The 21,577-nt window shown below is 44.4% G+C and overlaps 3 protein-coding genes across 3 annotated transcripts; 1 reads left to right on the forward strand and 2 right to left on the reverse strand.

The window, feature by feature from the left end:
- Positions 1-2,632: 2,632 nt before the first annotated feature.
- gad3 (glutamate decarboxylase 3) lies at positions 2,633-9,611 on the reverse strand. The gene is made up of 15 exons (XM_067252584.1): positions 9,518-9,611; positions 8,547-8,681; positions 7,726-7,968; positions 7,483-7,573; positions 7,147-7,259; positions 6,557-6,672; positions 6,316-6,395; positions 6,103-6,157; positions 5,831-5,947; positions 5,019-5,083; positions 4,832-4,910; positions 4,131-4,280; positions 3,715-3,822; positions 3,493-3,582; positions 2,633-3,394 (listed from the first exon to the last, which is right to left on the reverse strand). Exons 1-15 carry the CDS (start codon positions 9,537-9,539, stop codon positions 3,221-3,223), a joined length of 1,638 nt encoding a protein of 545 aa, XP_067108685.1. The 5' UTR covers positions 9,540-9,611; the 3' UTR covers positions 2,633-3,220.
- A 1,664-nt stretch (positions 9,612-11,275) lies between these two features.
- On the forward strand, positions 11,276-13,077 carry mc4r (melanocortin 4 receptor). Its single transcript, XM_067252917.1, has 3 exons — positions 11,276-11,685; positions 11,958-12,276; positions 12,778-13,077. The coding sequence occupies exons 1-3, from the start codon at positions 11,276-11,278 to the stop codon at positions 13,075-13,077; spliced, it is 1,029 nt and encodes a 342-aa protein (XP_067109018.1).
- A 2,599-nt stretch (positions 13,078-15,676) lies between these two features.
- On the reverse strand, positions 15,677-21,161 carry c16h5orf22 (chromosome 16 C5orf22 homolog). Its single transcript, XM_067253343.1, has 9 exons — positions 20,713-21,161; positions 20,367-20,512; positions 19,979-20,128; positions 19,080-19,671; positions 18,892-18,954; positions 18,686-18,807; positions 18,166-18,232; positions 17,270-17,409; positions 15,677-16,384 (listed from the first exon to the last, which is right to left on the reverse strand). The coding sequence occupies exons 1-9, from the start codon at positions 20,779-20,781 to the stop codon at positions 16,174-16,176; spliced, it is 1,560 nt and encodes a 519-aa protein (XP_067109444.1). The 5' UTR covers positions 20,782-21,161; the 3' UTR covers positions 15,677-16,173.
- Positions 21,162-21,577: the final 416 nt, after the last annotated feature.

The raw sequence follows: 21,577 nt of genomic DNA on the forward strand, positions 1-21,577 counted from the left end.
TGACGCGCATTCTTATTCGAATACATGTGTATGTGTAAATGTATATTATAGGCCTATATATCTATATTTTTTTTTTATACGGGTTGAAATTGTCAGCCTAATCAGTAATTACAGTCCGGTCATGGTTTACTAGCATTGCCAAATGAGTGCTCATTAAGTGCTCATCTGGCTTCCCTATTTGTTATGCTGTAGAATGACATGTAGCCTACTTGCACCTACTGCAAGGTAATAAAGCAGTCAACGCAGGCGCGTTGAACTTTAGAAGTCTGCAACTGCATGAGACGGCAAAGAACAGTGGTATTTACAGTAAGATATTTGCACCTTTTACAATACAATATTGGGGAAACGTTGGTACATTTGCTTATTTTAATTTAAATATGCGACTTCAAATGGCATTTCAAGCCATCAATAGTTTTCCTGGCAGTTAGGAGTGACGGTATCTTATTCAGTTTGAGTAGCTTTAGCCATCAAGTTGTACGTATGTGTACACACATTTTCAAAGTGTTTTATTACCGACCCTGAAGAATTAATACTCGATTCGGGTATATTATCTTGAGTAGCCTATGAGAATGGGACTTTGTCCTGAACTTTCCTTCCTTGGGAGTCAATCAGTATTATTTTGCAAGCTTCGGTTTACCCATTACATTTCTGTTATCTCATTCACACGCTGCTTATTAGAAGGGTTTGGTAAGGTCTGTAAAAACGGATTATCCGGTTTGGTTGGTATGCATGTACTTGTAAGAACTTGAAAGGACATATTTGTATCTTTCCTCTTAAAGACAACTTGTCCTACTTGCAAAATACTTTATGAAACAGACTTCTCCCTTCTCTTATGCTTGATATCAACGGTAGAACAGGAAGATTATATTAGCGCTTTCATGAGTTAAATTCATGACGTGCTTTAGTTGTGGTAAAAATTTGAACATTCCTTTGAGTTTGCGTGTTGTACTGTTACCGAGTGACTATCTTCAGTACAATTCTCTCTCTCTGTATCTCTTGTCAGGTCCTTAATGAGCAGAGCATGGCAGGGGGATCTCATCATCTGTGAGTGTAAGAGTGCAGTTCCTAGGTTTGTCATATAGGATTACCCTATCATCAAGTTGCTGACTTTCAGGCTTTAGGGAGCCCTTGATGGAATATAACTGATGGGTTTGAATGTCAAAGGTGTCAAAACCTGAGAACAATAGGAGTGTATGTTCATTGGAAGTACAAGTTCAGCCGTGCAGACCTCAGCAAAACAGGCCGGCAGCCATAATGGAGGCGGCTTCCCCAGATTGCGTGTTGGAGTGTGGAATCTGTCTTAACATCTACAGCCCCTGGAGGAGAGCCAAGCTGCTGGAGTGTAGCCACTCCTGCTGTTCCTTCTGCCTCAGACAAATGACCATGGCTCGCAGCCAGATCCAGCTGGGAGCCAATCAGATCAACCAAAACGAGATGAGAGGCAATCAGAGTGAGATGACAACTGACCAGATCCAGCTGGGAGCCAATCAGATCAACCAAAATGAGATGAGAGGCAATCAGAGTGAGACGACAACTGACCAGAACGAGATGGGAGCCAATCGTACTCTGTTGATGACTGAGCAGAATGAGATGGGAACCAATTTGAGAGAGATCACGGAATTGAGGATTGTTCAGAGCAGCTTAGGGAGAAACGAGCAAACTGTCAAGACGACGAGCTGTGTGATTCGCTGCCCCTGGTGCCGCCACCACACCCCACTTCCTGCCAGCCTCTCCATCTCACATCTCCCTGACGACCCAGACAAAATGGCTGCTGTTGCCACGGTGGCATCCCAGAGAGCAGCGTTTACGTCTGTTTTCATAAAAATGCTACCCAGCACCACCTGCTACCTGTTTCCCCCACCTGGGGGGAGGAGCAGGGCCAGGGAGGGACAGGAAGTCCCCACGCCAGGGACGATGTTACCTAAGGGACGGATAGAGGGCAGTGTGTTCTGGGAGAGGGGGCTGAGGGTGGGAGAGACCTGGGGGGAGAGTGAGAGGGGTTTGCTTGAGGAAGAGGAGGCTAGTATGAGCACATCGAGGACCAAAGTGTGCACAGTAGTAGTGGTGGGGGTTGCCCTGTTTGTCTTTGTGTGTTTCTTTCTGACGATGGTGAATTGCAACTCTACGCGCTTTCGTATGATATCCTGCAACTGAATGAGACTGGAGGAGCATTCTTATTCTTATTTTTATATATATTTTATTTTATATTTAAATTGTTTTATTCTTAGATTGTTTAGTTCTTAGGAATAGTTAAACTTCTGTACCTTTACTTAATTTAAGATTCGTATATGTTTAGTGTTTGCACCTCCTTGCCACAGTAAATTCCGTGTTTGTATAACATACATGGCGAATAAACCGAATTCTGCGCAGGGATTGTGTAAATGTTCATCCAATTGAAATTGCTTCATATATTAAAAATAAATCAACATTACCTTAAGTTTAACCATTTTTTGTGTGTTCACCTTTCTACTCTCACCCTAAATAAACTCAGTACACATTCAGAGAAATCTTCACTCTTCCCTTTTCCTCGGTTTCATTTACTGCAAAGCAATCAAAGCTCATAAAAAGCAGCATGAGTTATTAACCACCAAGTGGTGCTATTGAACTGTAGTATGTAGTGGAAACAGCCATGACCATCAATATACAAAAAACTTAATGTTTTACTACCATTACATTGAAATTACATGAACTGCAAAGCACGCTTTGGATTAACATCATTTATTAATTATATTATTCAGTAAATGTACAATAGTGGAAACAGCCATGACCATCAATATACAAAAAACTTAATGTTTTACTAACCATTACATTGAAATTACATGAACTGCAAAGCACGCTTTGGATTAACATCATTTATTAATTATATTATTCAGTAAATGTACAATAAAGCATGCTATATATAAAAGTATTCTATCAAATGTATTAAAAAAAATAATTGTTTAAATTAATAGACAGTTCATTATTTCTACTTCTAATAATCATTTCATTTAAAAGGGGATATAGTTGAAAGCCTTTCTGCTGCTTATAATAATGCTGCTGAGATGGCGTTGGCATGAAATTAAGTCATGATACTTCTAAGTAAACATGCAATTCTGTAGAATTAGTCAAATCAGTTACGAGACCATCATATCAAGTCGGCCTCTGGAGAATAACAAGCTGTCTCTCTGGGATCCCTGCAACGGGAAGACGACAAGGCCTGCGGACCCTAACCTGCTTGGCCTCACAGGTCCTGTCCAAGCTGCACTATCTCATCTAACAGGAAGTCCACATCCTCAGGCTTTGTGGCCGGGTTTGAGAACACACATCTGAAGAAATTGACCTTCGAACCCAGCGGTTGGTAGCCGATCATGGTCATGCCATGCTCCATCATCTTGGCTTTGATTTTTGGTGCCACCTGCGAACAGAAAAACGAGCCTTAAGAGTCTTAGATAAGATAGATTAGATGGGAATGAACACACAGACACATACAAGGAGGCAAGCAGGCAGACAGACCTCATGCAGCCTCCTGTTCCTCTCTGGACCAGGGGGGAGAGTCCTCAGGCTCGGGGGCAGGTACCAGAAACACACGTTACTGTGCTCAGGCTAAGCGGAGAGGTCAGACAAGAAAAAAAACATCACAGGTTATGAGGTTTGCCACACAGGCCATGTGTCAACAAGACTGATGGTTCCCATCTACGTCACAGACCTGTAAGTCTGACCCCAAAAAACACTTACTTTGCTTCTCAGGACTAATTCAAAGTCAGTCCTGCGTTGTAGCTTTTCAAACAAGTACTCTGCATTCCCCATGCACTTGTTGACCTGGGAGCCAAAACCTTCAGAGCCCTGAGGAGAGATATAAGGATGGAGGGAGAGTGAGATGCAGCATATACATATGTCAGTGTCTACCATCATGCACTGTAGACTCCTCCTGCATACTGTTGCTTGCTCTAATGAAAACAGGCAATCGCTTATGAAGTTCTTTTTGACTTGAACACTTTATATCTGTATGTTCAGTCGAGAAGCTACGAGGTAGGTTTCATAGATCTATCGACAAAGACTAATTTTGAAACCCGTTGAATCGACCCTTATGTGTGAAAGATGATTGGTCGATCAATTTTTGGACAAATTCCATGAGGGGTGCGCAAGTGGACCTTGGATTTCCACATGAGCCAGAGCTTGAAGATGTCGACGTGGCGACCACACTGGATGGTCTTGTCTCCTGTGTCATAGGACACGTCATAGTTCTTGTCTGACTGGAACAGATACTCTGCATGCATCTGGTTACACTCTTGCAGCAGACCCTGGGAATAAGAGACGCGAGAGAGAGGATCGAGAAATAGACAGGGAGAGAAAGCGAGAGAGAAGGAGAAAGCGAGAGAGAAGGAGAAAGCGAGAGAAAGAGGTAGAGAGAAAGAGACAGAGAGAGAGGGGGGAGGGGGGAAGGATAGAGAAATAGACAGGGAGAGAAAGCGAGAGAGAAGGAGAAAGCGAGAGAGAAGGAGAAAGCGAGAGAAAGAGGTAGAGAGAAAGAGACGGAGAGAGAGAGAGGGGGGGGGAAGGATAGAGAAATAGACAGGGAGAGAAAGCGAGAGAGAAGCAGAAAGCGAGAGAAAGAGGTAGAGAGAGAGGGCCACAGAGAGAGGTAGAGAGAGGTAGAGAGAGGGCCACAGAGAGAGGTAGAGAGAGGGCCACAGAGAGAGGTAGAGAGAGGTAGAGAGAGGGCCACAGAGAGAGGTAGAGAGAGGGCCACAGAGAGAGGTAGAGAGAGGGCCACAGAGAGAGGTAGAGAGAGATGAATTTGTGCAATTCAAGCCACTTTGGATGAACAGCTGTAAGAGAGGGCGATGCTCACCTTTTTCTTCACCAAGAAGGAGGAACACTGGAGAGGAGCCCCCATCATCTTGTGGGGATTCCAGGTGACAGACCAGGCTCTGGTGAAGACCAAAAAAACGTCAACACCAAAGTTCTGGAGAGTTTCCACGTTCACATTTGTCTGCTACGCAGTCATTTCTTTTACAGGAAGTGAGCTGTACATTTACCGTTCAATGCCCTGCAGTTTAGCTCTGTGTATTCTGGACATCAGTAGCCCTCCTCCCCAAGCAGCCTGTCCAAGGACAAGACACACAAAGTATACAACTCATACAGAAGGAGGACCCAGAAGACAATCAGATGTTGAAAGTGAGAGAAGCCAAGACATGTCACGTAAGTGTTGTGTGAAACGAATGAGACGAGTAAGACAGGCTCGGCTCCAGAACAAACTGGATGGGCGGGCTATTGGTTTGCACGAGGGGGGCACTTTGTAAATTTACATTTACGCATTTAGCAGACGCTTTTATCCAAAGCGACTTCCAAGAGAGAGTTTTACAAAAGTGCATAGGTCACTGATCATAACAACGAGATAGCCCCAAACATTGCAGGTAGCCAAACATGAAGCATACATTGTGAAAACCAAACAAGTCCCAAAGGGAAGAATAATAAGAGCATGTAGTTAGACAAGTTACAATTAAACAGCAAGAACCTCAAAAGTGCAAGAGTGTACCTGTGGAAAAAAAAATAGCAAGCAACAATAATATATTTCACGGCGAGTACAATAATTTTAAGACAGTTACAACAAACCAACAAATAGCTCTCTTATAGAAACTCTAATATCAGCTATGGCCCCACAAATATAATACTGTGTCCCATTATTATTTGAAGCCAACATTGCAGTGAGAGGGGGGGGGTGTTGTAGACAAAAGGACTAAAATGAAGATGAAGAGATGAAAGATGACGAAACAAGAGAAATGGCATAAAGTAGACGCAGAGTACTGTTGGAAGAGTCAGGTTGAGGAATGAGGTGTGAGCTTGTTACATCCACATGCAGCCACAGCTTGTGGCGCTGGCAGATGTCTGCCAGGGCATGGATCGGGTCAAAGGCTCCGTAGACTGTGGTGCCCGCGGTGGCGTTGACGAAGAACGGCACGCAGCCCTGGAGATTCAAGACAAAATAATAATGGTATTAAGAATTTGATAGAAATATATATATAATAATAAATATAAAAATGCCTCAAATGTCTACAAAAAGGTGATGTGACAATAGAGGATTGCGTTTTTGTTTAGGGCTGTTTTATTTTATTTTTTAACCTTGGCTTTGACAGCGATGATACGGGACTCCAGTTCTGAGGGAATCATCTTGCCTCTATGGTGGATAAACACAGACACACACATAAACCTTTTATGTCTGCCCTCAGTTCAGCAGGTGTGCAAACATCTCTTCAGTCTTTTCCCCACAAACATTCAAAAGCTTTTCCATTCACGCCCATCCCCCAGTCCAGTCCACCCCCTCCCCCATCCTACCTGTCATCACATTTCACTAGAACAACATTCTCACTCCCAATTCCAAGAACGGCAGCAGACTTCTTAAATGAGTAGTGACCCTGGAAGAAAAAAAACTCATTTGAAACCGTCAACTTTGGATTCACAGATTCATCTTGGCAGTTTGAGGAGTAACTAGAATCATTTAAAACACAGGGTCTAAAAATAAATTATGGACTCCTGCATTTGTTCCCCAGATTTGACAAGCAGAGCGGAGCATTACATGTTCAGAGGTGAACAGGGCAAGTCTTGGCAGGGCAGCCATCCCCTTTGTCTTCACTTCAGGGTAGAAGTAGTACCTAGCCAGAAGAATACCATAGAGGTTGGATATGCTGCCACCTAGAACAACAGGGCGACAGAAACAAGTAAATAATAATAAATAAACATTAAATAATAATAATAAAAATTCCTACAATGACATCAATTCAATGACATCCCTTCCTCCTCCCCCAGACACAACCTGATGCAGACGTGCTGGCAGTACAACCCCAAGATGCGGCCCATGTTCCAGGAGATCATCGAGATGCTCCGGGAGGGACTTGTTTTTCATGTTTTATTTTATTTTTGTCTTTTCTTTTTTTTGTGTGTGTGACAGGAAAGGCTAGGAGAGAGAGAGATAGAGAGGGGGGGGGAGGAGAGGCAAAGGGCAAAGGGGCTAGGCCGGATACGAACCTAGGCTGAGTGTAGGTAAGGCCTTATTCGACAAGGTATGCACAATTATTCGGTGAACCCCTCAAACAAGTTTCTTTACGACAGACAAACTTTGTGTGACATTGTGAACAACTAACCAGGTCCAAAACTACATCCCCATACCTGGACAGAAGATTCCATCTCCTTCCTCCTCTGACCAGCCCACAATCTTTTGCATTTTCTTCAGCACGACTTGCTCCATGAGGACGAATACTGGGGACACCTCATATGTAAACCTTCATAGAGGAGATTAATACCAGTACGATTAATGGAACAATAAAATACTCCACAAGTATTGGCTTTCCAGTAGTTCAAATTCAGCTGTTAAAAGCTGTAGTAGTTAGATTAGTGTGAAGCTCCGTTGAAACACCCCTTCAATCCCTTTCACTTTAGATTGCACTCCCACCTCTCAAGGGATATTGACTGTCCATTGTACTGTGAGACAGGTTGATGTCTTACATGTTTGTATTAGCTGTTGACGTCAGCCATTCGCCGGCTAGACCAATCACATCCAGTCCAGTGGATAACTGGTTGAAAAATCGAGGATGACCTAGGAGAGGAAAAAGTCCAAGTCCAAAAATTAAGTAAGTAAGTAAGACTTGTGGTTACAGCTACAAATCGTGAGTCAAGGATGTACATTTACATTTAGTCATTTAGCAGATGCTCTTATCCACTTATTCTATAGTGATTTACTGGTCCTACCAGTTTTGACTCCATACTTCAGCGTGTCCCTACAGTCAACTAGCAGCTGTTCCAGGTTGTCAGGCTGGTCAGGCAGCTCTAGACTGAAGCCCTCCAGGCCCTCTTTCAGCTGGTGGGGTTGGTGGAAGTCCAGGATCTTGGAGTTCCGCTGCTGCGATTGACACACGTAGCCCAGCAGGAGGTTCACCAGCTCCTGGAAGAATCCTCGGGTGGCCTCCTCTCCACCACTAGAAGGGAGGAGGTCTGAACAGGAAGTAATAAACATCATTTCAAGGGAGGCGGGGTTTAACCTGAGGTAACATCAATTGGAATGAGAATTTAGGAGGTTTTTTCAAATCGATAAGGACTCGTTTTGGGGGAGGGTGCCAATGATGCAGTTGCATCATTGTAACAGTTGGTTTTGGTCCCTGAATGATCAGAATCAGAATGGGATTTATTCGCCATGAAAGTTTGCACAGACAAGGAATTTGCTTTGGCAGGAAGGTGCATACAATAAACATATAGGGACCTAAAATTTAAATATGTGGACTATCTATACTAAGGGTACATAAACTAGCAGTACTAAGTGGAATTAGAATTAAATAAACTATACAATACAATAAAATATAAGTTTCCGTAATTTACAATATAAAAATACAAATGTACAAGATACAATTTTGTAATGCAGTGCAAAAAGCAGTGTGTTTTAAGCAGGAAGTCATTAGAGTCAGTGTGGTCCCTTGGCCTTGTTGAAGAGGCCAACGAGTGATGGTGACGGTAGTGTAGTGTGCAGCGGGTGCATCTCTCTGTTTTACCTTTGACCTTTGGCCTTTGCGTCTCACCTTTGCCGTAAATGCCACTGAAATCAGAGGGGACGTCGGCCGTTTCCCTGGGCAGTGGTGCATCATGGGTAATGTCAGGGGAGCCAATCTCTTGCTTGTCCTTTGATAGCCTCCCACCAGGCTTAGTGCTGTTGTCTGTAGTTCACATAACAAGTCATCTAGCTGCATGTGGCCTACACAAGCTAATGTGTGGTGAATATGGTACACAGGCGGGCCATCGAGTTTAAGCATACACACATATACAAGCGTTGATATATTCATCATGTGCATTTTGCATCGCAGCGCGTTGGTTCCAAGGTCGGCCAAGGGCTCAACCAATTATTAACCAATTGTTTTACACAACCCCCTCCCTCCCTGTTTGGTATGTCAGAGTGCCTCCGGGAATTGGGCGAGGAATTTCTTCAGTACAGAAAGAGATAAATAACACTTTTCCAAAGATGTCAAGAATCAAGACCAGGATTTTCTCAATCTTCTTTCCGATGTGTCATGTGACTATCACAATTGTGATCTGAATGGTCCGTAGCCTACTGAATTATATGGAATGAAATCCCATTGTAGAGATAAATTATTTTCAGCATACAAATCGTTAAGGGTTGAGAATCCTGACCATATTTCTAACAAGTGTAGGGCCTATACAAACACCCACACAATCATCTCAGTTTACATTTACACTGGAAATTACAATTTGCGTAACAGTTCGGTATAGACATACTTCTCTGTGCATACCGTAATTGAATAGCAAATTTGCTATTATAAAGATGAAAAGGCGAAGATATTTGAATTTTGTGTAGGCTACAATCGGTTTTAAATCGATCTCCAGCTGGCTAGTGACGAGTGTCAAATGTGATGTTGGGGTCTCGGTTAGAGATCCAAACTTAGATTTGCTATTGGTGTTTCAACTAAATTCCAACTGTTAAAGCATTCAGTGGGCTACTTCAACAGCTTTCTTACGAAATTAATTCAAATCTTACTTGCGAGGTGAATGTAATCCATGGTGAGCTAACATGCAGTGAGACGAGGTCCGGTAGTGTGAAAAAGTTTGGTTCTGCACCCTGTGAAGCTGTGTTGACTGAAGTACCCAAGTGTAGGGCGGGTGCGTTTTCAACCTGAACTGTCAAAACCATCCTCTTGTGTAAGCGTTTATTCCCAGAAAAGGCTGCCTAGGCTATGCCTACCACATCAAAGCATAACTGTCAAGGCAGCACTGATTTATTTGAATCATTCTCCATTCACTTTGAAAAGATGGGGGTATTATTCGACTTTTTTTCTGACGTCGAGCTTCTCTCAGAAAATATTCATCGGAAAATTCATAAGACAAATAATAGGCCAGCACATTTCATTCTTCATCCCAGTTTTCCAGATGACAGAAGAGAGATCGAGACATGAATAAAAACATAATGTGCAAGAAGATTGCCTCGCGAATCACAAAAATATCTCAATATTAAATCTTATTAAACATAAGAATACAAATAGAGAGAGGAACATCAAATGGTGTGTCTAATGACAGTAATTTAGTATTGAAGACATGATCAACATTGAGCAAACCGTTCATCTTATTTCAGCCTCCTAATATTGCCGTTGAAGGGAACCATGGAAACAACCTGCAAAAATTGAATAACAGTCACGATGGACTGAATAAGGTGAATGCAGCTTCAGATTTGAGGACAGATATCACATCATTCATGTATCCCCTTTTTCACGGACATCATGGTGCACAGCTTTTTTTTAACTTGTTAAAATCCATTTGACCATTGCATGACAGAAATGTCAGCAGTGGGCAGTTAAATGATTGTGCAACATGTCATGAGGTCACGATGTCAGTTTGACAGTCATCCACACCACTATTTACTACTCTGTTTAGGGAATCCAAACAAACCATGGCCAAAACCTAATTAAGGACATATCTGCCTGCAATGTCCCCATTGTTTTACAATCATACAATGAAATGTGATCAATTTATTTTTGTATATCTTCTTTAACGTCACACTTTTCCAAGAGGAAAAAAAAGACTGTTGCTGAGGAGTGGGAGGAGTCCAGGAGGAAACGACAGAGAAGGAGAATGTGAGGAGATCACTCTGTCTCTCAGTCCTCTTTCTCTCCCTTTATTTCTCTCTTTATCGTATTTCCCCACTCTATCTCTCTCTCGCTCTCTATCTCTGTCTCATATCTGTGTGTCTCAAATGGTCAGCACAATCCAGTGTTGGCACGAGCAGATGCTAGGACTGCAGCCTTGCCTGTGGAGCCAGAAAGCCTGTTTATAGGATCTATCACGACTGGACGTGGGCTAGCAAACAAACCTAGACTGGACTTTATTAAACAGTACAGGGTCAAACTATCACAACAAGCCTGGGGACTGGCTGGGATGGCCATGTGGATTGTGAAACCCTGAGATATTGAAGACTGGATATTCTGAGGAGATTACAAGTTCATGAGATGGATGAAATCATAGTTTGTTTTCAGCTTTTGCAGCGTCAATCACATGCTGATTCACCACAAAGGTGCTGAACAAGCATCTTTTTAGTAGGTTGGAATGAAGAATTTGTTTTACATTTAGTCATTTAGCAAACACTCTTATCCAGAGCGACTTACAGTAAGTACAGAGACATTCCCCCCGAGGCAAGTAGGGTGAAGTGCCTTGCCCAAGGACACAACGTCAATTTGGAACGACTGGGAATCGAACCAGCGACCTTCTGATCTGTTTTCCTGAAGAGTCTGGAGGGACCATCAGAATGAACACCAGCCTTCATCACAAAGGCTTACCCCTGCCCAGCTGCAACCAGAGCTTCTCCGGAGCAAGCCCTCACATCCCCCACTCATCCTCCTCTTCCTCCACCTCCTCCTCTTCGTCATCGCCTGGCTGCTACAAGCAGCTTCTGATCCCCACAGAGGTGTTCCTCAGTCTGGGAGTGGTGAGCCTGCTGGAGAACATCCTGGTGATCACGGCCGTACTTAAGAACAAGAACCTCCAGTCACCCATGTACTTCTTCATCTGCAGCCTGGCCGCCGCAGACATGCTGGTCAGCCTCTCCAACGCCACAGAGACTGTTGCCATGGCTATCATCAACGGGGGCAGCCTGGGAAGGATCGGTGCTGGTGTCGTGAAGAGCATGGACAATATCTTTGACTCGATGATCTGCAGGTACTGCGTGTAATGTGGAATGCAATTCTGTTAATGTGTTGGGTTAAGATTTTTTATATATTTTGAAAGGTTTTGCCTTTTTTAGTTTGGAGCGTGTTTGAGTTTGAAGTTTGAGGAATTCTCATGGGTTTCAACAAGTGAACTTGTAAAAGCTCTTGCTATATGCCTCTATTTATCCCAAGTATGTCACAAACGTATCCCATAAACACAACAAACCAACAAAGACAAAAACATTTCTTCTTTTATCTGCATCCAATTTCTCTGCTCCACAGCTCTCTGCTGGCGTCCATCTGCAGCCTCCTGGCCATTGCGGTCGACCGCTACGTGACCATCTTCTACGCACTCCGCTACCACAACATCATGACAACCCGCCGAGCCGCAGCCGTCATCACGGCCATTTGGGGCTTCTGTGTTGTGGCCGGCGTCTTGTTCATCGTGCACTCTGAGAGCGCCACAGTGCTGGTGTGCCTCATCACCATGTTCCTGGCTATGTTGGTGCTGATGGCGTCCCTCTATGTCCACATGTTCATGTTGGCACGCCTGCACATGAAGAGAATCGCTGTGCTGCCCGGCCACAGGCCAGTCTGGCAGGTAGGCCTACCGGAGGGCCCGGAAGATGAAAGTACAGTTAGACCTTTCAAAGTGCAAGAACGCCATGTCACTGTGGTCATAAACGTGGGAGTTCCCAGGGGAATGTATCTGGGAACTGTCCCCTTGGGGGAATTTATTACATTACATTTACATTTAGTCATTTAGCAGACGCTCTTATCCAGAGCGACTTACAGTAAGTACAGGGACATTCCCCCGAGGCAAGTAGGGTGAAGTGCCTTGCCCAAGGACACAACGTCAGTTGGCATGACCGGGAATCGAACTGGCAACCTTCGGATTACTAGCCCGATTCCCTCACCGCTCAGCCACCTGACTCCCCAATTTATCTGGGAACTTTAAAGGAACTTTAAAGGAATCCCCCTTGAAAGCGTCCCTGAGCATTTTCCTGAAAGATGTTTCTGGTTCCATCTTGTGATATTGTCCATGTAACAAAGTCGAAATTCCTACACTCACACCGTCCCATTTTGCGTTGTCCTGTTTCAGGCAGCCAACATGAAGGGAGCTGTCACGCTGACCATCCTCCTAGGAGTCTTCATCGTCTGCTGGGCGCCCTTCTTCCTGCACCTCATCCTGATGATCTCCTGTCCGAGGAACCCTTACTGCGTCTGCTTCATGTCCCACTTCAACCTCTACCTGATCCTGATCATGTGCAACTCTGTCATAGACCCCCTGATCTACGCCTTCAGGAGCCAGGAGATGAGGAAGACCTTCAGGGAGATGATCTGCTGCTGCTGCTGTGGCCTGGCCTTGCTGTCAGGGTGTGAACTGCCTAGCAAATACTGACTGTGTGTGTGTGGTGTGTGTGTGTGTGTGTCAACAAGTGAAAACAGACTGTGGGTATTGTCACTGTCTGCTTTACCTATTGTAACAGACTGTGAATCTGCTACTCACTGTAGATAATGTGAGTTTTGTATAATCGTCTTAATCAGATCTATAAATCCTAAATCTATATCAATAAGCTCATTTTCTTCTGTAACGGGAGTCAGGTTGCTGAGCGGTGAGGGAATCGGGCTAGTAATCCGAAGGTTGCCAGTTCGATTCCCGGTCATGCAAACTGACGTTGTGTCCTTGGGCAAGGCACTTCACCCTACTTGCCTCGGGGGAATGTCCCTGTACTTACTGTAAGTCGCTCTGGATAAGAGCGTCTGCTAAATGACTAAATGTAAATGTATAAGATAATGTGTTCAACATCTTCAGTGATGTCTCAGAACGGTCTGTTGCTACTTTTGGCACACACTTTGTATCATCTCCCTGGTTGTTGCTGTGTGTTATAACATCATTTGTTATTTAAATAATGATTGAATAAAAACTTGTTTTATCAGTTAGGCTATTTGTGAACATTGTTTTTCTCAGATACAGCTGATATTCATTTATTAAATTACAGGCTTCAGACTTTCCCCATTACACCAAGGTTTTTTAATGTTTTAATTTGATTGCATAAAGGCAGAAATACAATCAATTATTGAGTATACAAACACACAAGAATGCAAGGGGGTACAGCACAGCACAAATTATACAAAGACCTTATAAAGAGTACAGACATCAATTGTTTTGACAGCTTTCTCATTAAAGGAATACAATATGGTTTGACTGTATAATTCTAATTCTTTGAAAAAGATTTTTTTTAAAGGAGAGGTTTTCTATTAGTAAATTTGCATCGATGAATGTGCTATTTGGCCATAAATAACACAAAATTAAGAAGATTCTTATTTTTTATCATAAGCCATTTCACCAAGGTACTTATTGCAAGAACAGTGTCTTGCGTCACTCCTGTGCAATTCATCAACTTTTGATTACGTTAAAACTGGAAAGAAGTAAAGGTGTCGTAATCTTGTTTCAAGATTACAGGGTCAATAACTTGTTTAACTGGTTTGTCCGCTCCGCTGTCTACGGACAATTATCTGCATTTGGCCAATTAGAGTTCCTTTTTCCACCAACGTGAACCTGAAACTAGTTAGGAGCTGGTGCTAGAGCCGCTTCCAAGCTGGGTTCATTTGCGAGCCTTGTTCTAATGCTGTGTTCACAGAGAACCGAATTTTCCCTTGGCGAGATTAGCCAGCATGTAAAATCAATGCACGCATTTGGTGTGCTCTTTGCATAACGCAAAGAACTGGTTCGATATTAAGCACTGGCTCCGAACCTGCATCCAAAATGCGTTGGTGGTAAAGGGTAAGGAACTGTTCAGACCAGGGTCAAAACCTGCTTTGTATAACATTCTATACACTGAGATATTGATCTCCAGACCTGTTGCTATGGATGTTGCCAGGGTTTATTCGGTAACTGTTATAGCCTCATACTGAGAGTAAGAGACACTTCAGCAGAAACTAATGATCTAAGTAGCTCCCTTCAGTGTTATGGTCTTTTCTTGCTTGGATGAAACTGGGGGAGGGGGGATTCAGATGTGTTGATGTAATGGGCTTAAGAACCAGAGAAAGAAAATGAGCTTATTGATATAGATTTTGGATTTATAGATCTGATTAAGACGATTATACAAAACTCACATTATCTACAGTTGAATAAGAACTGAGTACATGACAGAACAGGGACATTTGAATAAATAAAAATACAAATTTAAATGGAACAGAGATCATTTCCGAGGCAAATTAAACCCCAAAATCAGACACTGTGAAAACATCCAGCTGGAGGTGTTTCTGTTGAAGGTCTATCATCAATAATGGCCCCAACTGTGAAGAGGGCTAGCCGTGGGACCCCCACCAGCCACCCCGATAACAAGGGCCTTATTCTCTTAGAACTTGAATGGTGAATTCCTCTCCAGTACCATGGTAACATGCATGTACTGCATAATGACCACAGGCTGCACAGCCTGAAACGCGCACTGCGTGAACCATCCCAGTATTGGATGAGATCTCTCAAGTCTGAACCCCACCTGTAAAATAACACTTATTACTTTGTCTAGGTAGTAGCAGTGCAGAATTATAATGCTGCCCTGTGACGCACAGATGACGTGTTGGCTTATTGAAGGAGAGAAGGTAGGTGTTTGTTGTCGTGTTTGTATTCAAGGTGGTCAGAGGAGAGGGAGGGTTGGAACAGGATGTGAGGTACACAGCTGAAGATAAGCCTGGTTACTTGGCCCTCAGTTCAAATGATCTCCTTACTAAAACTCTTCACTCACTTTAAATTGTGGATTACATTTTCTGATGTAACTGACAATGTAGCAAATATTCCCAAATATGACATCTTCAGTAGGCAACCAAGATCTGCCTCATGAGAACATTTACATTTACATTTAGTCATTTAGCAGACGCTCTTATCCAGAGCGACTTACAGTAAGTACAGGGACATTCCCCCCGAAGCAAGTAGGGTGAAGTGCCTTGCCCAAGGACACAACGTCAGTTGGCATGACCGGGAATCGAACTGGCAACCTTCGGATTACTAGCCCGATTCCCTCACCGCTCAGCCACCTGACTCCATGTACATGTTCCATGGACCTGTTGTAAACCTGCTATTCATGTAAACAGTCCTGGGCAGGACCTTACTCTTCACAACACTGAGCTAGGATTAAGACATCAAAGTCACTGTATGAGAGGACAGTAGTCAACAACTTCAAACACAATACTGTTTACTTATATAACAGGCTCTGGTACTTAGCAACGTTAGACACGACACCTATTATTACTGCATGGTATTGCTTTCTGTGGGTGTATTTGTATAATGGGTAGTTATATTTTTTCTTATATATAACTATGCAACTATTTGAAGTTTGAAATCAAAAGACAGAAGCAAATTGCTCAAGGGAAACCTTGGCTACATTCTGTGCACTGAAGGACACAGACTATGAGGGTATCTGTTTACACTAGCGAGATTTATTTCCTATAAATAGACAATTGGGTCATAACCACGGTTCCAGTCTGTGGTGTGTCAAGAGGCCTGTGGCAGTTGCTCCTCTGTGCACGGGGTTGAGGTAGGGGTGTGGCTGCTGGAGGCTGGGGCAGGGGTCTCCTTCAGGTCCTCCTGAATCTCATAGTCCTTGTGGACCTGGATGTGTCCATAGAGACCCTCCAGGATGTCGAGGATTCTGCTCTGGATTGAGTTGACCTGCTCTGGTGGACAATACTCATCCAGACTGGACCTGTGCAATCGCATACACCATACATGCCGCACACACACACACACACACACACACACACACACACACACACACACACACACACACACACACACACACACACACACACACACACACACACACACACACACACACACACACACACACACACACACACACACACACACACACACACACACACACACACACACACACACACACAGGTTCATATAAGAGATAGCTAGTAAAAATAAAGACACTGTTCTGCCACTGAAAATGCTAATTTGACTGAACACCAGCTGATGCTTTTATGTCACCATTTACTCCTCAAAAGATGACCATCTCGTTAAGAGCAAAGTGACTAAGTCTGACATCATGACACACACCGTGCAGAGCATAAGATCCATTCCATTTAGAGGAACTCATTTCCATCGAGTCTGTGTCCAACCAGTACAGAGGTACATTATTTGTATATTAAACGATCGCAGAATGAAACATGTTGTTTTGGTTGGAGGTCCTTCTCTCCCCCCCCCTCCCCCATGTGGCCTCTCTCTCTCTCCCCCTCCCCTCCCCCTCCCTTTCCCCCTCCCCCATTCCCATGTGGCCTCTCTCTCTCTCCCACCCCTCTCTCCCTCCCCTCCCTCCCTTTCCCCCTCTCCCTCCCTTTCCCCCTCCCCCTCCCTTTAACCCTCCCCCACCCCCATGTGGCCTCTCTCTCTCCCCCTCCCCTCCTCCCCCCTCCCTTTCCCTTTCCCTTTCCCCCTCCCCTTCCCCCACCCCCATGTGGCCTCTCTCTCTCTCCCCCTCTCCTCCTCCCCCCTCCCTTTCCCTTTCCCCCTCCCCCACCCCCATGTGGCCTCTCTCTCCCTCCCCTCCCCTCTCCCTCCCTTTCCCCCTCCCCCTCTCTACCTGGAGATGGTGACGAGCGTTGGCTTGGGCAGGGCCTGGAGAGCGAGCTCCACGGCCAGCACCAGCCTGTGGATCTCCTCCTCAGAGCTGATGTGGTGAGGCAGCTCGGAGTAGTCGCACGTCTGCCCTGCCTGGTGCACCTGGGGAGAAATATCATCAGCACCACCTTCATCATTGTTGGCTGATGGAGGGGTAATACGGGTGGTAAAATAGAAAGAATGAAATAGCCATGGCTAAAAAGAGATAACAGGAGTAAAGGGGGAAATAAGTATGTATCTACTGTATGATTCATTCAACTAACTACATGCTGACATTTTCAGCAGTCTGCTTCCCAGAATAAAGGACTGGAGAGAGGCAAGAGGGAGACTGACAAGGAGCCTGGGGAGGGGCTGGAGGGGGGGGGGAGGTTTAAAAAATGTCTAGCGTGTTTGCTTCCCTAATATTTATGGGTAATTTGTTCCATAGTTTTGGGGCGTAATTGTAATGTAATGTAATTGACAAAGTCCGAATCACCAATCTTCTTATGACTGCTTCTGGTGGCCTCTAATAGGCCTGCATTTGATGATCGCAGTGTTCTAGCTGGTGTGATGGGAAAATGGATGTATAAAAAAAGGGGAAGGATGGAGGTAGTTGAGGGTGATGGTGGAGAGAACAGGACGGTGGGAGAGAGGAGCTGACAAACACTAGGAGGGATGGAGGGATAGAAGCCGCACTGTCAACAGGAAGCCGTTTTGAGCAAGCAACGTTTGTCAACATTAGTGTTGCGTTTCTCTCTCCGCATCACTCGATTTTCCATCTAATTGTATTTTCTATTCTGAGAACGAAAAGACGCACAAACAGCGCTGCATGGCAGCAGAATCACAGAGGGGAGTGTGAGGTGAGAGCTGAAGGGTTACCATCTCGTAGTCGGGGGATTGCTCTCTGTTCTTCAGACTGTTGACCAGCTGAACCAGAGAGCCCATTCTGAAAAAGGAGAGACACAGTGACTGTCAGGTAGAAATGTAGTCTAACCCATTTAATTCTCCAAACACTATACGAGTGAAAGGCTACACATTTAGCCTCTTTCTTTGCGCACAGCAGGTAGGACCTTGGCACTGACTGAGGCGATGAGGAAGGTAAGGAGAGGTGGAGAGGAAGAAAAGGAACATATTTCAATGGGATAAAGGAGGAAAAGGAGGGGGGGGGAGGAGAGGAAGAAGTGGGGAGTCGGGTGGCTGAGCGGTTAGGGAATCGGACTAGTAATCAGAAAGTCGCCGGTTCGATTCCCGGCCGTGTCAAATGACGTTGTGTCCTTGGGCAAGGCACTTCACCCTACTTGCCTCGGGGGAATGTCCCTGTACTTACTGTAAGTCGCTCTGGATAAGAGCGTCTGCTAAATGACTAAATGTAAATGTAAGAAGGATGAGGCTGTTCTACCCGGGGTTGGCTGCCCAGCGTCGAAGGGTCTCCTCCCCATCATCCTCCAGCAGGTCTGCAAACGCCTCCTCCAGATCCTCCAGCTGTCTAACACGGTGCTCCACACACTCGCTCAGCGCCTCCTGGACACACACACACACACAATCAAACACATGTACCACACCATACAAACACACACAGGAGAAAAACCCCTGTATATTTCTCACCTCATCCGTGTCATCGCTTGGTCTTGTAAAGCTGTAGAGTTCCTGAAGAATAGAGTACTCCTCCTAATGTAAACAAGACATCAAACAAACTATGAAGGAGAGAATCACCAAGACCAAGTAGGCCATCATCATCATCATCATCGTCATCATGGGTTCCACCTGCTTCCCTCAGTACACTGGGGCCTTACCTGTGTATACATTTCCTTAAAAGGGTTCTTACATGAGAAAAAATCCAGGTCAATATCCAGGATGTATGGATCGGATTCACTGACAAAAGACTGAAGTCTCTTTACCACACAGCCTGTTGAGCCCTCATCATCATCATCATCATCAGTCCTCCCACAAGGCTGCTTAGACAACTCTGTTCCCTCTGTGTGCATGCTTCGGTTCCTGCAGCTCCCTGGGGCTCCACTGCCCCCTGCTGGCTCCAGCCTGTCAGTGCAGCTGTGACAGCTGCCCCCTAACTGGGAGACGCTGGAGGAGGGGTGATTCTCAGATACATCCCCAGCTCCCTGGTCCTTTAGCTTGGGTTTCTTGGCAGCAGACTTTCCTGTGGTCCTCTCCCTGCCCTGGGTCTCGCTGCCCTGGGCCTCCCTGCCCTGGGCCTCCCCGGCCTGGGCCTCCCTGCCCTGGGCGCCGTATGGAGCCTTCTCCCCGGCCTGGGCTGGCTCCAGGGGGTTGACCCGCACCACGCTCAGCCTCAAGGGCTTGGGGTTCTCCAGCTGGTCCTGGGGAACATACAGGCCATCACTCAGGAAGTAATCATCCTTACTTGTCACTCTGAAGACACAGAGAGAAGAAAAGGATGAGAGAGGGGAAAAAAAGCAGGAAAGAACGGAGGATTTGTCTCATGTTAATCACTTTGGATTAGCCAATCATCTAAGTCCCAATTTAGGATTAGCCAATCAACAAAGTCCTAAAGGAAGCAAACAGCCCACATACATTAAACATCTAGATGATGAATCATCTAGTTGTATTACCATTTAAGATAGACTTATACATTGTTTAACACAGCGAGACGATATAGAAGAAACAGTGACAGAAGGTAGGGATTCAAACCCATGTCCACAGGTGGACTGAGGCTGACCTGATAGTGGTGGTGGATGAGTCCCGGCCCACAGACATTGTGTGTTCTCCTTCCCTGATCTGCTGGGCCCAGTAGGGATGGAGCCAGGCTACACTGGACACGTGGCCTGCATACACCATGGGCATGATCCAGTTCTCTATGCTCAGCTCACTAAAACACATCAACACACACACACAGGCAGTTGAAAGTTTATTTAAAATTACCAATTCCAAATTGTTACAACAAAGGCATTATTTCTCCCCAAGCCAAAAAACATGCTGTGTATTGACAGACAAGGCATGAATGATTGTGGGCTGAGTATCAAAGCTTTACACTGCAATCTCAGGCACACACGCGTATAATATGATGTGGCAGACCTTGAGATTGGTGTTACCTTACTAGCACCCACCTGAGCAAAGCCTCCTTGTCAAACACCGTATCTGCTGGCATGTTTATTGGGATGAGTAGGTCTGGGTGAGAATCCAGGTGGACCATCTTGATGTTCTTCATAGGGATGTGCTTTGATCCTATGGCGCGGTAAATATGTGATACAACCTGTGGAAATCAATGTCGCGATGTCAAAGGCAACAAGACAGCTAGCTAGCAGTTTCATCTGGTTTAGATGCTACATTTACAGTAACACTATTTGTAGCGGAGTTCCAAAAGCCTGTGCAACTGCATAAGACAGTTAGGATACAGTTGTTAGCTCTAGCTAAATGAAGATATTGAAGCTATCCGTCTCACTGAAAACTCACCTCGTGGTGATCTTCTACAATCCACACGGGCAAATCTGCATAGACTCTTTTTGCTGGTGGAACACTCATGTTGACGTTTGTTATTATAAAAAAGATCAGTTTGCAACAGTAGCATCTGTGAAAGTCAGCGAGCTAGCCTTATCCTAGCTTCCAAATATATCTTACTTGGAAGCCTGTGCCAATAACACAATTTTCAAAATAAAGGTCTCTAACAACACACCATTTCACTTCAGAGAGGACGCACTTTACGGATGTGTAACAATACATGTATGACGCACTGACTTTTTTTTACCAGCTTCCAAAGATTGAAAAAATATTTTCTACAAAAAGTTTCGAAAGGTTGAAAAAATATTTCACAAAAATAGGTTTGCATCATTGATGAGTAGGCTACTTGATGAGGGCTCTACTGTACTGTATTGTACTCTGCTCTGCTTTACTCTGCTTAACTAAAAAAAAATAATAATGTGGATTTGATTCTTATAAAAGGGTTTTTGATTTTGTGATTTCTCAAGGCTTTAAAAATACTTTGAAAAAAGTTTCTAAAGGTTTTAAAAATATTTTCTACAACAAGTTTCGAAAGGCTGAAAAAATCTTTTTGAAAAAAGGTGTTCGAAAACTCACTGAACTGATGTTGCTCTGCAAGTAGTACCTTCAGAAGTGTTTGATGCTAAAGCCTAAAACCATAGAATGTACCCCCCCCCCTTTCTCGGGTTTAACTTGGTATAATCGGAATGTTGGCGAGCATACCTGTTATGGATAACACGACAGTATTTCGGTTATAACTATTTACGTGACATTAAATGAGAGTATTCATAATAATTTACCATCGAGGCTTTCATATTTCCAAAGCGATCTGCATTAATTG

This window comes from Osmerus mordax, chromosome 16 (genome assembly GCF_038355195.1).
Source record: "Osmerus mordax isolate fOsmMor3 chromosome 16, fOsmMor3.pri, whole genome shotgun sequence".
Classification (NCBI taxonomy): Eukaryota; Metazoa; Chordata; class Actinopteri; order Osmeriformes; family Osmeridae; genus Osmerus; species Osmerus mordax.

Bases quoted from the DNA above. Each gene is read 5' to 3' on its own strand.
- gad3 (XM_067252584.1), bottom strand. From the start codon at position 9,539: ATGGATTACATTCACCTCGCAA. The intron at 6,673-7,146 runs GTATGGGGATGT...CTGTTGTTCTAG, and splicing joins AGATGGAATCTTCTGTCCAG to GTGGCAGCATATCCAACCTC. The intron at 5,948-6,102 runs GTTAAAAAATAA...TTGAATCTCCAG, and splicing joins TCATCGCTGTCAAAGCCAAG to GGCTGCGTGCCGTTCTTCGT.
- c16h5orf22 (XM_067253343.1), bottom strand. From the start codon at position 20,781: ATGAGTGTTCCACCAGCAAAAAGAGTCTATGCAGATTTGCCCGTGTGG. The intron at 18,808-18,891 runs GTGAGAAATATA...GTGTGTGTCCAG, and splicing joins CAAGCGATGACACGGATGAG to GAGGCGCTGAGCGAGTGTGT. The intron at 16,385-17,269 runs GTAGAGAGGGGG...GCGATTGCACAG, and splicing joins ACGCTCGTCACCATCTCCAG to GTCCAGTCTGGATGAGTATT.
- mc4r (XM_067252917.1), top strand. From the start codon at position 11,276: ATGAACACCAGCCTTCATCACAAAGGCTTACCCCTGCCCAGCTGCAAC. The intron at 11,686-11,957 runs GTACTGCGTGTA...TCTGCTCCACAG, and splicing joins TTTGACTCGATGATCTGCAG to CTCTCTGCTGGCGTCCATCT. The intron at 12,277-12,777 runs GTAGGCCTACCG...GTCCTGTTTCAG, and splicing joins GCCACAGGCCAGTCTGGCAG to GCAGCCAACATGAAGGGAGC.